The sequence below is a fragment of the Carassius gibelio genome, chromosome B9, assembly GCF_023724105.1.
Source record: "Carassius gibelio isolate Cgi1373 ecotype wild population from Czech Republic chromosome B9, carGib1.2-hapl.c, whole genome shotgun sequence".
NCBI lineage: Eukaryota > Metazoa > Chordata > Actinopteri > Cypriniformes > Cyprinidae > Carassius > Carassius gibelio.
In genome coordinates, this window is record NC_068404.1 from 28,414,816 (window position 1) to 28,432,123 (window position 17,308).

At 35.8% G+C, this 17,308-nt stretch overlaps 2 protein-coding genes across 2 annotated transcripts in view; one reads left to right on the forward strand and one right to left on the reverse strand.

Moving 5' to 3' along the window:
• Nucleotides 1–548: 548 nt before the first annotated feature.
• On the reverse strand, nucleotides 549–4,238 carry LOC127965565 (death-associated protein-like 1-B). Its single transcript, XM_052566389.1, has 4 exons — nucleotides 4,081–4,238; nucleotides 2,497–2,584; nucleotides 1,577–1,640; nucleotides 549–1,047 (listed from the first exon to the last, which is right to left on the reverse strand). Exons 1-4 carry the CDS (start codon nucleotides 4,139–4,141, stop codon nucleotides 928–930), a joined length of 333 nt encoding a protein of 110 aa, XP_052422349.1. The 5' UTR covers nucleotides 4,142–4,238; the 3' UTR covers nucleotides 549–927.
• Nucleotides 4,239–12,752: 8,514 nt separating this feature from the next.
• Nucleotides 12,753–17,308, forward strand: part of marchf4b (membrane associated ring-CH-type finger 4b) — a 30,048-nt gene continuing 25,492 nt past the window's right edge. The window contains exon 1 of the mRNA XM_052564694.1: nucleotides 12,753–13,990. Coding sequence (XP_052420654.1) covers nucleotides 13,667–13,990 — 324 coding nt within the window. The 5' untranslated portion in view covers nucleotides 12,753–13,666. The remainder of the gene's footprint in view (nucleotides 13,991–17,308) is intronic.

Consider the following 17,308-nt stretch of genomic DNA (forward strand, 5'->3'; position numbering starts at 1 on the left):
AGTTCTTTAAGAGTATGCATTCTTAAGTGTAAATTCCTGAAAATAAACACCAGACCAGAGCTTTTTTCCTTTGGTTAAATCTGATAAATTGCTTTTTATAGAACTAACAAATATTGCTACAAGTGCGACTGAATCATATAATTAATAATGTTCATCGTCTGGCGGACTACGTCATATAAATTTTTCTAAAAATCCTGTAAAACGTGCACAAACTGACAGTCACCACCATAAGCTACGACTAAATATTGTAGAAACAATTTTCTGTAAAGTTGCTTTGTAATGATTTGTATGGTAAAAAGGGCTGTACAAATAAACTTGAATGGAATACACGCATAGAGATTTTAAATAGTATCTAAGTTTGAGTTACAGTAGCATTGGTTTTAAATTTGTGTTTGTTAAATTGTCTTTTTGATTGTGCACTTATCGTTTAGGAAGAGTTTATAAATACACACTTCACCCAAAAGCAGACCCAAATTTGGGTCTTGGTTCTGCGGAATGGATTCTATGCCACCTAACGGTCATGAAATGAAACTACAACCAACATCTCATTTGCAGGAAAAGTGAATTTTACTGGTATGAAAGCCTTTTGTGAGAAGAAACAAGTTCGTTTCATTGATTGTCAAAAACGAAGTTCAGAAACCCCATGCATATTTATGCTACAATTAAGTGCCTAGAATATCAACATTTGTTCAGGTCAGTCAGAAGGCAGTCTGAACTTTTCCAACAGCACAGCTTTAATTCACACTGGGTTAATGAATCTTCCACAACTAGTCATGAAGAAAAACTTTTGAAGCTCTAAAGATACAAACAAGATGATCAGGTCACATTACAGTAACTTTGATACATACATGATTCACCTACAAAAACATCCCGGTTGTCTTTCACATGTCATGTTGTCAGAAGCTCAGCAGTGAAAGCTATTTTGGCTCAAAATTTGCGTGGCTGTTGAATGCAGATGGAAAGGCGCGGGACATGAGGTTTCTCCACGCTCGGCCGGACTCTGCTGTGGCGCACAGAAACTGGAGTCTCTGGGAAATCATGACTCAGCTGCAAGAGATGAATGCAACACGCAATTAAAATTAATAAAAACACAAATACATTTTTGATGTGTGACTACCAGTAATCAAATGATTCGAATCAATCTCCAAATGAAATATATTCTGTAGCGGTCACTTTTGCAGCACTAGTTGATTGGCGCTGGTTTAGAGTCTGACACTTGCAGGTGAAATCCAGACACTCACAGATCACTGCAGTGGGTTGATGAGCTCTGAAAATAATCCTAGTTGGACTAAACTCAACCGAATTAATGATCCAGGTCCTATTTTCCACTCTCACTGCAATTAAAAATAGCAGAGGAGAGAAGAACTGCAACACAAGCACCGCAACTGTGAATCAGCTTCAAACTACAGAAGCTGCTGCATTTGTGTCCGGATATTACATCTGCTGCCATAAAATCCCTTTACATTAAACACTCCCTGCCTTCTGAAGCAGAATCCAAATTGAAATGCACTAAGGGACTGCATTATTTGCAAAGGAAGATTCATAGAAATTAATTTCTTCTTTTGATGCAACAAACCTTCTCAAGCGGACCAGCCAGCAGCAGACTCAGGTGCTGCATTCTGGAAGGAGTCGGCAGGGACCTGCACAACACAGATAAATATGAAACACTGCATGATTCACTGATTTCATGCAAAGTGCTGAAGAACATGTTTCTGCTTTATCACGGTTCAGACACCTGCAGTAAGACTAAACCCACTTTGATAAATGAACAAATGCATCATTTAATTTAATTTGTTTTTTTGTGTGTGTGTGGACTAAAATGCTAAAATAAAAAAAAATAAAAAGGTTCATTGATTTCATGGTGGATTTCAAGCTCCAAAGAATGTTCAGTAACACTTCGGTTTCATCATTAGATTTCTGCTGTAACTCGAAAACAACCATGGTTTATAAAAAAAATAAATTATATATATATATATTTTTCCTTGTAACACTTGATGGTTTGGTTAAATCTAGATTGAAAAGGGATTACACACACATCATTTCCAGTATGTAACCGCACGATTCACTGAGTTCATGCAAAGCAATGAAGCATGTTTAGCAACACTTTTTCTGCATCATCACTTTTTACATATTAAAAGATATGCAGTAATACTAACATCACTTACAAATTAAATACAAAATTAAACTTTGCACTTTAATCACTTTTGATATTTTGTTGCAGACTAGAACACAATATTTAAAAGAAAAGACCATCACACTCCGTGATCTGAATGTCAGCGTCAGCAGTTTAAGTAAACCACTGCATTCCATCTCAACGCAGCAGACCTTCTATGAAAAATATTCTTTCAAGATTGAGCAAGCTGGCAGAGAGCTCGAACGAGAAGGAAAGAGGCATTTAAAAACCATCTGAATTCAATTCAAAGTAACCTGCAGGATATGAAAGACCGAGTTTAGCATCTACATGTGTGTCATGTGATGGGTCAGAAGATACTCTACCTGGCTTTATCCACCTTCTTGGTCTCCTTCTCCACATTGGCGTTATCATCAGCGCTCTTCTTCACCACTCTCTTCCCTCCAGCTTTCACTAAAGCACAAGTTCACATATTTTCAGTATAAAACCTTTGGAAACGGTTACAGAAATGTGAACGTATTAGAAAAAGTATTCGTATTGGTTCCTCTCTTCATAATGCTTAGCAGTTAAACCCTTCATTCTAGCCAGTGTATGCACTTTGTCCAATAACTCTGCACTCATTTTTAACCAGTTCACTCCTATATAGGATATTCTGAGTAGCAAAGGGTCGATTGTTTTTTTTATCTTCACGAGTCCAGTCACACAAACCTAATCCAGTTTGTGAGTGTTTTGACTGGAGCCCTGTAGATGTCCACTATCATCATCTCGGTTCACTGGGCCTGTTGTTCTGAATATTTGGCAGGTCTGTTGAGGCCTGAGGGTGAGGAGCGTGTAAAAGCATGCTCAATAAAGCGGTCACATCAGTCTGATGAAGGTAATGAAGGCAGTGCAGCAGAATAAGGGGAGTGTTCAGTGTTTGTGTTTGTAAAGATATAAGCAGCCCAGAACATTGTGTGAAACAGTCATGTGACTAAACCGCATCGTTTTTCATAACAGAGGTTGTTTGTGTTGAACATCAAGCACAGGTGATCACCTTTGACCTTTAAAGATATAACCGTCATACTCAAACATGACTATGTTTATTCTGGCTTTAATGGGGAGTCAGTACAAAAGTCACTGTTTAGTTACTCGAGTTGCTTTAAACCTGTATGAGCTTTGTTCGGAACACAAAAGATGCTATTTTGTAGAACAGTTTCTGGTCTCCAATGTCATAAGATATTTTTTCCCATGCCATGGAAGTCTGCCAGCCACTGTTTAGTTAACCACATTGTTAAAAACATCTTTTATGCCCAACAAAATAATTAAGGTGTGGAACAACTCAAGGGTGAGTACATGATTTTTTTATCTTTGGGTGAACTATACCTTTAAATTAAACCGTGTTTATGCACAAGATCCACTAAAATATTAACCAAAAAAAAAAAAAAAAAATTAAAACGCTTTGAACAGTTTTTTTTAATGACTCTAAACAACTGCATTAAATTTTTAATGAGCAAAAATCCTGATAATTTGAACGCTTTCTAAACAGGCAGCTTACTGACGGAGCTTGAAAGTATTTGTGTGTTGTGATGGGACACTCAGGAAAGTTTGCTGAACGGTAAACCAAGTTAAACCCCTACAGAAGCAGAAACTGAAAGTGGAGTCTTCTGAACTCACATCCTGTGGCACCTAACTTTAGTAAGAAAACAAGGGCTGATGTTTATTCTCCTCTCACTGCAAAAACACTGGCTGAACTACACATGCACACGCACAGTAACGACGATAGTGAAACGATCAACACTTAATGATCAGTTAATAAAAGAAACTTACATTACGATCAATACAACTGAACCGCTTCAGCAAATACAAAATAAATTAAATTAAAAAAAAACAGGCTACCTATTAAACCAGCGCAAACAAGACAAGATTATTAAACGACTTTAACAGTTCCATATGTAACTAAAAGTCCAAACCTGCGGGCGGATGACCAGCTTTGAGCGTGTCTCTCGCTCCAGTTTTAGAAAGTTGCACCATCTTTAACTTGTTTCTCACAAACACTCTGTCACTCAGCCCGCCCACTCCCGCGCTTTTATACGCGCCAACCTCACTGACGTCACTTAGAACGCGATGGCGTGGGAACGGCGCGAGGCAGTCGCTTCGAGAATCTTTCTCACGTCAATAAAGCGCTTCAAATCTGAAAACTGAAGACAGTACGGTGTCTGAATCTATCCACATAGCATAAGAATCGACGTGACTTTCTAAAAGTGCCTTGAAACTAGCACAGTGTGTCAACATGCTCACAAGTGGGCGTTTTTCACTCGCTTTTCTAAGATTTGTGTTCAAATGGGCACCACAGTCGTGTAATTTAAATAGAAAAACTTTCAGAATACAGGTGCTGGTCTCATATAATTAAAATATCATCAAAAAGTTTATTTATTTTACCAATTCCATTAAAAAAAAAGTAAAACTTGTATATTGTATTCATTCATTTCACAAAGACTGATATATTTCAAATGTTTATTTCTTTTAATTTTGATGATTATAACTGACAACTAAGGAAAATCCCTAAGGAAACTAAGGAAAATTTGGCATATGTAAGTGCTGCTAAAGATGAGGGGTGGAAAAACAGCCTTTAAGATACCGTATGCATTCATTGAAATCTACACCAACGGATGAAGTGCAACACAAATAAGCACCTAAATGAGTATTTCTGATTTCTTTACACTAGTCTGAAAGACGACTGGAAGCTAAATATATCTAAACCTCAAAATTGACCAGTGCATGAAAATAATTATTTGTGTTATCAGAGTTGTATCCAACTTTTTTTTTTCCAAACATCAAAGCCAAGCAGTCAGATTTTTATTCAATGTCATGCATTTTTTAACACATGACACAGCACTTTAAGTCGTCAAACCTGTGCCTATTGAAGAAACTGTAAGGATGGGAAGAAGTGTTATCTCCTGAGGGCAGAGGCGAGTTTGAGCATGAAGTGCTCAGAGATAAACTTCACAAACAAGCACCATCAGCTTTATTATGAGCAGTGTCGCTCAGAGGAGGTGCAGCATATCTTGCTTTATAAAACAGATTTATTTACAACCGTTCATGACGTTTTCAGAGGAACAGCGTGGTAAAATAACTGTACCACACAGCCTCTTGTGGCCTAATAATTCCAATCACTATCTGCTGCTTATGAGCACATTGGATATTGCTGTTATTCTAGTATGACTGAGATACAATTATAGTTTTGTTTTATGTCAGTTTTTTACGTTTTGAATTTGAACCTCATCTGTCCATTTGCATTAAAGAGCTTTAATATACAAAGTTATACATTGGATGTGATGCATATTTGTCAGTCACACATAAATAGACAGATCAGATTTCTGTAATAGAACTAATAAACCGATTGTGTTTTAAATATACAATAACCAGATTTATATATTTAGTTATATTTTAACCATCTTCATACTTTAGAAGTGAGTATTTGTAGCCTTATTGTTTTCACAATGAACAGAGTTATGCTGATTCTAAGCCATTTGGATAAATGCATTTTGAAAATATGATCAAATTAAATAGATTTAATAATAATTGATAATCATAAACTATGTCAATATTTAAGTATAAGCTCATTTTTGAGTGCAGAAATCTGACCGGTTTCATTACTGACAACTTTATTAGTTTATGTTTAAACTGTGTAATCCAAATGGACGGACACATTATAAGCAATCCAAATACATAATGGCAGAATTTAGAGGAGACAACAATAGATATAAAGGGTGAAATGTACTTAAATGACATGAAAATAATGTAGAGGTTCTTAAACATGCTTTAAAATAAACAAATTGCAAATTCATTTTCTTCCTGCAAAATATAGCCTAATGTTTTTATTAGATTTTTGGTTGAAATGTAACCTGATACTGTGTGTAATATGTCTCTTATTTTCTTTATATATTCCAACCAGATGAACTATTTCCTGCCAGATGTGATGGATATGAGACACACATCTTGAATCTATTGTTTAATATGTCTGGAATCTGCCATGTTTGTTTTTGTTGAAGCTGAATGTGTTCCCTGGAGCAGCTTTATGATGGAGGAATGAATGCAGGAATGCTTCTTCATAACATAACCAGTCCAGCACCACTAACATCACAAACTATAGCAATATCAGTTTCTACACAACATAACATAGCTAAATAACAAAAAACATTCAGTGCCATGGATTTAGCTTTCAGTATCATCATAGTGCATATTTATATAAGTGACACCAACGTGTTTGTTGATGGTATTATTTGACACTGAGAATAATAATACAACCTGCAATACACGCACCGTCCAGCAGATGGAGGTGAAACGCGGAACAAACGGGTGCTGGAAGTGAAGAGAAAAGATCAGCAAGTTGTTAAAATAGCTTAAAATAGTCAAATAACACATGGGTACATGATGCAAAACCTGTTAAGGAAACAAAGAAAATTTAATTCCAAAATATGAACAAATGAAGAAAATATATTTTGCACATTAACAAAGATGACTGCATTCAAATTGTTTGCATTATTCAGCATAATGCACAATTTTACCTAAATCTCATTACTGTGATGTGATAAAACTAATATATATATATATCATTTAAATTGTAAATGATTTATATATCATCGAGGTATCAGTTGCACAGCTATTAATGTATGCCGATATAAATAAAATACTGTTTTTACTGTATTTTAATTTAATGTATTTTAATTCTAATACTGTAAGTAATAGAGTTTAATAATAATTAAAATAATTGTAATTATTTAAAAATAAATGCGATTAAAAAAGTCATCAAGTTTCATTTTTTTATTCCATGGTGAGAAAAAAAACTGAATTGCAAGATGTGAATTCATAATTTAGAGAAAAAGTTGTGAGATGTTAACTAGTTGCAAGTTATAAAGTTGAAGCAAGATATAAACAATTGTGAGTTAAGTCAGAATTATGAGATATAAACTAACAATTCTGAGAACATATCAGTCTTTTTTCTCTCCTTAGAACTGGACTTTATAATTCGCAGTTTTGACTATTTCTTCTGGCAATTGAGAGTTTACATCTCAGAAATGCATCATATAAACTTGCAATTCTGACCTTTTTTGTCAGAATTGTGAGTTATAAAGTCCAGTTTATATTTCAAATCTTTATTTCTTAAAATAAATTAAGTTTAAAATAAAGTTTATGTCAGAAATAATGATCCTTTATCGTTATGGGCTCTTAAAAGAAGTAAGATTAAAATTTTTCATGTCACTGCAGGTGACAGATGAAGGTTTAACTGAGGAAGAAGAGGTGAATGATGACATTAAGGATCACCCACACGATGACGATGTGATTGATAATGATTTTTCTTCTTTAAACGTTATTACATTAACTGTAATTGTCCTGTTGGCTGAATTTACCTGCTCTGGTTTGTCTTTTTAGCTAAAAAGTCTTGCACCGTGGCAATAATCAAGCCAGATGTGGTGGCACACGGCAAAGCAGATGAGATTATTATGAAGGTAAGATATCAGTTTAAGGGATAAATGAACCCCAAAAATTAAAGTTGTTGTCATTATTTCTCACAGTCAGTCATTTGAAACCTTAATGCTGTTAAGTACTTTAGCTTAAATTTATTCTAGTTATATTCAGATAGTTTTTATTTTATGTGATTTTGATTTTAGATTTGGATCTTTCTCTGCATTACCATAATGTAAATGTCAGAGGCACTGCTTATGTTCATGTGTCTCTCCTACATGAAGTCTCTATACCTCTTTTCCTGGGAATGGTGTACCTCCTGGCCTCTTCCACATCCGGTGGACCGATGAATTCCTGCCAGGCTGGGATGACGTCCTCACAGCCCCCGTCTTAGAAATGACCAGGACATGCGACGGGCCGCTCGATATACATAGGATGAGCTCCTGAAAGTTAGGCTGAAGAACACACACAAGCACACACACACACACTTCACATGACACTACACACCATCAGCAAAAACATTCAAAAACATGGTATTTTTAGACTTTTTCTTCGTTTGACCTCTGCGGCTTTTGGGTTGATAGAAGTCTTGAGCTTCTGCTTCACTCAGCGTTCTCTCCTCATGTGCCAAAATCACAAAACCTGCATCCTGAATCTAGAAACAAAATATGCATTCAGGAATAAAGAGTGTTCAGCTGTTTATCCATATGGGAAATATCATATGAATATAATCAACTTTGTACGTTCTTCATCATTTTTTTTTCTTTCATATTGTTCCAAACGTGTAAATATTAAATTACTAAAACCGAGATAAAAATAAAGTTAAATAGAAACATAAAAAACAAATACTAATAGAATTTTTAACAAGCATGTAACAAAATTGCCAACACTTAAACTAAAATTAAAATAACTATCAAAATATAAAAACAAATGCTAATATAAAATAAAATATTAATAAATAGTGTATACGTAATAGTTCATTTTATTAAAAAACTTACACATAGAAGTTAATTTAAAATAATAATAAATAATGTATATATATATATATATATATATATATATATATATATATATATATAGAATTGATATTAAAATAATAACATTTTGTATAATTATATTTTAGTTTTATACACAAATACATTATGTAATTTATAAAAAATATATAATATGAAAAGACTTGAATGTTTATTAAATAAGATATTATTATTAAAAAAATATCTTAAATTATTATATTATAATAAAACTTCCTATAAAAACTCTCAAAATGTAGTTGTGTCATCATGGCCTCTTTGTGTAGGTCTAACATAGAGTCTCAGTGATTCCCTGAGGTGTGTGTAATGTCATTTTGTAATTAAATATAATCTAAAAGTGTTACGAGGGCGTTGCGTTGTCGTTCCATGTTGCACTCACAGATTTGAGCTGTAACAGTTATAGCACAAACACATCCTGTGTGGACTCCTGCCTCCGGCCCAGAACCAGCAGCGAGACCATCTGCTCTTCTCTTTCTCTGCTTCTCCACCCTTCCATCCATCCTTCCTTCCTTCCTTCCCTGCTCTCCTCTCCGTTCTTCATCTTGTGTGCTCAGTACGGGACAGAGACTCTTCTGAACGCTCCACACGGCAGCAGTGACAGCGAGCAGGTCAGCAGGGAGCTGGCGTTCCTCTTCCCCAGCTTCAGGATGGTGATGGTGGACTCGGGCTCGGAGCGGGACGGGCCGGAACAGGGACATGTGGAGAGGACGCTGGCGCTCATCCGTCCAGACGCTGCCAGGGAAAACAGAGGCATGTGCCAACATTAGGTTTACACACGCAGGCAGATACTCCTGCTTTAAACTAAACTAACTCACAGACTGCCAGGTCAGAGTTTGGATGAACTTGACTCATGAACTTTTGATCTAAAGCCACAATGTAACACTTTAAATCAACCCACATATGAATGACATTTATTGATCACTACATCATTCCTAAACATCCATTTAAGTGTTAATTTTTATTAAATATAATATTTTATATAAATATAATAATTGTATAGTTTTTTTTCAGTTTTCACTTGAATTTTTGTTTAGGATTTTTTATTTTATGCTCTTTTTCCATGTATTCATATTTAGCTTTATTTATATTTAATTTATTCTAGCATTAATTATTTTAATTCGTATTAACAAAATGTAATCAAATTTATTCATATTTTAATGATATTTAAAATATTATGTTTTATATAAATATCAATGTTATAAGTTTATTTTAATATATTTTTTGTTTTCAATTTAAGTTTTAGCAATTTTAAATGATTTTGCCATTTTTATTATTATTTTATATATATATATATATATATATATATATATATATATATATATATATATATATATATATACCTTTGGCTTTACTTTTTTTTCAGTGTTATTTTTAATATTTTTTTTATATATATATTTCTATTTATCTTCATTTTTATTTCGGTTTTAGCACTTCAACTTATTTTTTCATTAGTTAGTTGCCAATGCATCATCTAGAGTTTTTCATATAATATTTAATATCAACTTTATGTTTATGTCAGTTAACTGAAACAAGTGTTAGTTTTGGTTAACAATCACAGCACTCCTCCATTTGTGTTATTTAGTCGTTTCATGACTTATATAACTCCACAATGTGTGAACGTGTCATGATAAAGAATGAGTAGATGTGTCCTAACTTTTGACTGCTAGTGCAGGGTGATTAAGCTGGAGCTCTTCCAGTCAGGGACTAAAGTGAGGATGTGTTTGAAGGAGAGCTCCTGGGCCAGATCCATGAAGCAGGATTCACAGAGAGAGCTCATGCTGTCTGAGGATCAGGTCAGAGATCATCTGGAGAGAAAGACCAGGTGAGCGTCATTCATCACACATCTGATGCTGTGGAAAGCGGTTTATTACTTAAAACAGCAGCAACCGTGATATCATAAAACATGCCAATTCTCAACATATACAGTACAAGCATGCATTATTAATAATCATTTGATTGTAGCTTATGTTATTATATAATAACTTCAGAACCTTTCAGACTCATCCAATCAGAATTCAGAACTAGCCGTTTCAGTTTTCTGTTACTAAAGGGATAGTTCACCCAAAAATGAAACTTCTGTCATCATTTACACACTGTTCCGGACCTGTATGAATTTCTTTAGTCTGCTAAATGGCTAGCAGTAACTGTTGCTATCCAAACAGTTGCTGGTACCCATTGACTTCCATTCTATGGGAAAAATACAATGGAGGTCGGTGGCTACCAGCGGCTGCTTGGTTATCAACATTCTTTAAAGTGTCTTCTTTTTTGTTCAACAGAAGAAACTTAGGTTTGTAAAAACTTTTGGGCGAGTATTTGATGACAGAACCACATTTTTGAGCATTTCTCATTTTTTGATGTCAAACAATATTATGGTTACCTAAATTTATTTACTAAAATTTGCAAAAAGAGTATAATTACAGAATCATCCCTTAATTAAATGTCACCTGGAAATATCTATCTATCTATCGATCTATAAAAAAAAAAAAAATTATTTTCAAATTAAACTTAATTGTAATCTAGTTGCTAATTGTGTCTCATTGTGTTACTGTGTAAAATCATTTCATGTTTATTTATAACAGATGTGTTTAAATGGTCAGTGGGCTCTTGATTGTTTCTCTGTATGTGGTTCTGATGGAGTCTGTGGGAGCTCCAGCATTAATCAGCTTCACGGCAGAGGAAGCTCAGAGGAGGCGGAGAGGACCACTGGAGGACACGCTCACCGTCATCAAACCAGACACCCAACACAAGCGTATCATATCAGCACAGCAGTCACCCGAACACTGACCAAAGAGTGGAGAGGGACATCATCAGCTCTGTGTTTGAGCTGTATGCTTCAGACTCATGCTTTAATACAACTAGATCACAGCACTTCTGACACTCAAGACTGTTCTGTGTCAGTGAAATCAGCAGCGTTTCAACACACTGTGCAGAATAAGGCAGCTTTGAGTGCTGAAACAGACAGAAAGACATTACATTTACATTTAGCAGATGCTTTTATTCATAGCAACTTACAAATGAAGACAATAAAAGTAATCCAAATCAACAAAAGAGCAATTAATATTCTGGTGCTATGGTCTCAGTTAGCCTAACGTAGTACATGTAGTAAGGTTTGTATATGTACATACATACATACATACATACATACATACATACATATATATATTATATAAACATATATAAACCTGAATAAAGCCTAAAAATGATTGATGCCATCAGTTTCAAACAAACTGATCAGGCTTTCACTAAATATTAAATAAGTAAAAAACGACAAGAGTGTTTTCCGTCCGGATGAGCACTTTTCACACATTTCTCCAGCAATTATAGTTGTTTAATAACTGTCATTTCACAGCTATTTTGAAATAATAATAATAACTATTTAATATCTGTAAATATTTACCCACTTTGAGTTTAAATTTATTTTTTAATAATTCTAAAAGCTACATTTGATTAGTTGTTTTTATTCTAAATGCTAAATTAAAGTGTCTATTTTAAGTTAAACAAACAAATAAAGATGCATTGAAGTCCATAAAGTTTCTATCTATGGTTTAATATTATTCATTTTTAAAAATTCAAAAAATACTGATCAAAAATCTAAAGACTGCATACTAACCTTACTGTGAAAGTTTGATTCGTTTTCTCCTGCACCATAGGCCTGAGAAACACAAGCACACAAAATAAAAACCAAGAAAGGAAATACTGACTGACATAAATCAGCCATGCAGTATATTTTTATTTGTTCATTTACTGATACCAATATTTACTGATATTTCTACCTGTAATTGATTTTTATTATAAGAGACTCGCTCAAGGATATCATACTGTATGCTAGTAAAGTTAAGGCCTGTATTAAATCAGTTACAGGTGGAAAAATGTGAATATCGGTATCAATAAATAAATAAAAATATACTACATGGCTGATTTATGTCAGTCACCAATTAACAGACTACAATCAAACATGCATTATTAGCATGGAAAATGCATTAAATTGCAATATATCTATGTTCAAATATTACAGTTTTGTAGTTTTAAGTAAATATTTAATTTAAAAAAAGTGTTAATTGAAAATGTTTGCACATAATAGCTATTATCAAACTGCATTGTGTTTTGGGGGTTTTAAAACACAAGGACCCAACTATGATGAACGTGAAATAATTTCATGCCACTTTAGCACCTTTATTTCTCTCTTGTTCATATTCTTGTCGCTGCAAATGGTTAAAGTTACACAGTTCTCTCTCTCTCTCTCTCTCTCGCGGGCGCGCGCTTGTGTGACGTCGCTCGTTCGCTGTCCCGGGTATCACGGTGCTGATCCCGTGGCATCAGCCGCTCCGAGCCACCGTCCAGCGGAACCTGAACTCGGATTACATGCGGCGTCCGCGCGGAGAAGAAACGCGGAAGGCATCGCTTTAACCTTTAGGCGCAGACACTTGAACGCGGACCTGAATGAATTCACGCCACTGAGGGATGCTTTAACACATGTGGCATGCGACTTACTTCGCAGGAGGACAACTAGACCCCAAACCCAATGGAATTAATCGATCTTATGGCTTCTGACACCTGCTTACTTGCTTACTTTTTTAAAACTTAATTCTGAATGCAATATACACGTGCACTTAAATATTTCACAAAAGCTTCTTTGTTTCTCCATTTAAATTGCAAAAGATTTTAAGTAACCTTTCTATAGCGCTTTATATAAAACTGATTGTGTCAAAACAGCTTTACAGTGTGGACAGAAAAATAGTTTGTCAATAATGCAAGAAGAGGACAGCCGTGTTTCCAGATAAAGTCAATTCATTGATGATTTAGTGATGTCACCGTTCAGTTCAACTCTCTTCCAATAGTGTCTGTGCAAATCAGTCACAGCTAAATTCAAGCTAGATTCCAAAAGTGCAATGAACTTAAAGCAGGTCGCCACTTTAATGCATCACTTAAGTTGCAATTGTAGAGGGTTGCAATGGCTTTCACGCATTCGCTCTTCACAGCCTAAAAACTAGCAGGGAGTCCATCAACGTGCGCTAACTGATCCAGGACAGAGTCGATTCTCCCTGTTCTCGGATGAAGCATGCTGAAGAGCCGCTGTTGCGTTCTCTTCGGTGACCTCAAGGTGTTCCTGCTCGGGCCACAGGCTCCTACAAACCCCATGAGCGGACAAACGGCCAGAATCAGCCCGTTTGCCTCGGATAACAACACCGCTTTACGAGCCCACCGGCTCCGGCACTGGAGTATCCCGTCCACGGAGGACGCCGAGGCGGCTGCGGACGGGTGCGCGTGGACGGGTGCCGCGGCGGAAGAGCTCCCCAAGGATCGCAAGGATGACAGATTCTCCTTCATCAGCTATGCAGAAGGAACCCCGGTGTGCAGGATATGCTTCCAGGGACCGGAACAGGTAGAAACCTACCCTACAGTTCAATAAAGTAAAAAGAAATGCAGTCTCTGGGGTATATTTGTAGAAATAGCCAACAATACATTGTATGGGTCAAAATTATAGATTTTTCTTTTATGCCAAAAAAATATTATGATTTTATGTAAAGATCTTGTTCCTTTAAGGTATAATATTATAAATGTTTTACTATATATATATATATATATATATATATATATATATATATATATATATATATATAAACTACATTTTTGATTTCTAATGTGCATCGCTAAGAACTTCATTTGAACAACTTTAAAGGTGATTTTTTTTTGCACCCTCGGATTCTTGATTTTAAAATAGTTGTCAATGGAAAGCTTATTTATTCAACTTTCAGATTATGCATAAATCTCAATAAAAAAAAAAACGAACAAAAAAAAACAGACCCTTATGACTGGTTTTGTGGTGCAGAGTCACAAATGATGTCATAAATCATATTATGTATGAAATATACTGTATGTTAACGTTCACCTTGGAGATTGAAAATGTTTCTTTTTTGAGACCCCAGGAGCCCAAATTCAGACCCAGAACAATAAAACCCACAGAAGAGGTGGGAGTTCAAAGGAGGAATCTTTATATTACCAAACTGCAGGGAGAGGAAGAGTAGATATAAGTCATGATCTGCAAGATTAACCACAATCTGATGTGATCAGACCACCTCAGAGAAAACCAGTGTTGAGCTGCTGCAAGAGCTTTTGAAGCACAGCAGCTGTGGTCAAAGAGTTCTCCTGTGTTCTGATTGGTAGATGATGATGATGAGTGGATAAAGACTAGAGCAATCAAAAAGTGAGAGAATGATCTGCTCACCTGGTTATGTTCGTGGATGTTTCGACGTGGAAAGCAGTTCTGAATGGAAATATTGATATTTTATTTGTTAACAACATACTTTTCGTACCTTAATTTCAGTAAATGTTATGAAATTACAGATCTAAGCCAATAGTAGCGCTAGCAGTGTTTGATTTGGATGGGAACTTCAGATTATGAACCATTTGAATCAGTTTGAGAGCTCGGGAGCGGGTTCGCGAATCATTTGAGTCAGTTCGGGAGTTCAAAGCGGGTTCGCGAATCATTTGAATCAATTCGGGAGTTCGTAGCGGGATCGCGAATCATTTGAGTCAGTTCGGGAGTTCAAAGCGGGTTCGCGAATCATTTGAATCAGTTTGGGAGTTCGTAGCGGGATCGCGAATCATTTGAGTAGGTTGGGGGATCACGAATCATTTGAGTCAGTTCGGGAGTTCAAAGCGGGTTCGCGAATCATTTGAATCAGTTTGGGAGTTCGTAGCGGGATCGCGAATCATTTGAGTAGGTTGGGGGATCACGAATCATTTGAGTCAGTTCGGGAGTTCGTAGCGGGATCGCGAATCATTTGAATCAGATTGGGAGTTCGTAGCGGGATCGCGAATCATTTGAGTAGGTTGGGGGATCGCGAATCATTTGAGTCAGTTCGGGAGTTCGTAGCGGGATCGCAAATCATTTTAGTCAGTTGGAGGATCGCGAATCATTTGAGTCAGTTCGGGAGTTCGTAGCGGGTTCGCGAATCATTTGAGTCAGTTGGGGGATCGGGAATCATTTGAGTCAGTTGGGGGATCGCGAATCATTTGAGTAGGTTGGGGGATCGCGAATTTGTATAGCGCTTTTTACAATACATATCGTTAGAAAGCAACTTTACAGAAAATTATGTTTCTACAATATTTAGTAGTAGCTTATGGTGGTGACTGTCAGTTTGTGCGCGTTTGACAGGATTTTTAGAAAACATTAATACAAGACGTAGTCAGCTAGACGATTAACATTATTAATATTATTAATTAATAATTATTATATGATGCAGTCACACATGTAGCAATAATTATTAGTTCTGTTTGTTGATTCAGGGTTAGCATCATCTGAGGTCCTCTGAGGGTCAGCATCATCTCTTCTCAGGTGTTGTGGATCCAGTTAAATATGTTAAATAAAAATGCACAGTTAAATAAAAATGCACATTTGATCAGATGCAACTACACTCACAATTTAAGAGATACATTATTCGAATGCATGGCGAAAGAGATGCGTTTTTAATCTAGATTTAAACAGAGAGAGTGTGTCTGAACCCCGAACATTATCAGGAAGGCTATTCCAGAGTTTGGGAGCCAAATGTGAGAAAGCTCTGCCTCCTTTAGTGGACTTTGCTATCCTAGGAACTACCAAAAGTCCAGCGTTTTGTGACCTCAGGGAGCGTGATGGGTTGTAGCGTGGTAGAAGGCTAGTTAGGTACACAGGAGCTAAACCATTTAGGGCCTTATAGGTAAGTAATGATAATTTGTAACTGATACGGAACTTAATAGGTAGCCAGTGCAGAGACTGTAAAATTTGGGTGATATGATCATATTTTCTTGACCTCGTAAGGACTCTAGCTGCTGCATTTAGGTCATGAATGCATGAACTAGCTTTTCTGCATCAGAAACAGAGATAACATGTTTCGTAGCTTGGCGATGTTTCTAAGATGGAAGAATGCAGGAATATTGGAAATATGATTTTCAAAAGACAAATTGCTGTCTAATATAACACCCAGATTTCTGACTGTAGAGGACTGTAGAGTAGCAATACATCCGTTTAGTTGCAGATTGTAATCTACAAGATTCTGTGTAGTGTTTTTTGATCCAATAATTAATATATCTCTGTCTTATCCGAATTTAATCAGAGAAAATTATTTGTCATCCAATCTTTTACATTTTTAACACACTCTGTTAGCTTAGATAATTGAGAGGTTTCATCTGGTCTCGCTGAGTATCATCAGCATAACAGTGGAAGCTAATTTCGTATTTTCTAATAATATTACCAAGGGGCAACATGTATTTTGAAAATAGAAGCGGACCTGGGACGGATCCTTGTGGCACTCCATATTTTACTGATGATGAATGAGATGACACCCCATTTAAGTCAACAAAATGGTAGCGATCAGACAGGTAGGATCTAAACCATTTTAGAGCCTGCCCTTGAATACCTGTATAGTTTTGTAATCGATCTATGAGTATGTCATGATCTATGGTGTCGAACGCAACACTAAGATCAAGTAAGACTAGAAATGAGATGCAGCCTTTATCTGACGCAAGGAGCAGGTCATTTGTAATTTTAACAAGTGCAGTTTCTGTGCTATGGTGGGGCCTGAAACCTGACTTAAATTCTTCATACAGATCATTTTTATGCAGGAAGGTGCTCAATTGAGCAGACACAACATTTTCTAAAATTTTAGACATAAATGGAAGATTTGAAATAGGCCTGTAATTTGCCAGTACACCAGGATCT

Excerpts from the sequence above, each read along its gene's own strand:
- LOC127965565 (XM_052566389.1), bottom strand. The coding sequence starts at position 4,141 with ATGGTGCAACTTTCTAAAACTGGAGCGAGAGACACGCTCAAAGCTGGT. Across the intron at positions 2,585-4,080 it reads AGCTGGTCATCCGCCCGCAG|TGAAAGCTGGAGGGAAGAGA; the intron begins GTTTGGACTTTT and ends CTTGTGCTTTAG. Across the intron at positions 1,048-1,576 it reads TGGCTGGTCCGCTTGAGAAG|CTGAGTCATGATTTCCCAGA; the intron begins GTTTGTTGCATC and ends CATCTCTTGCAG.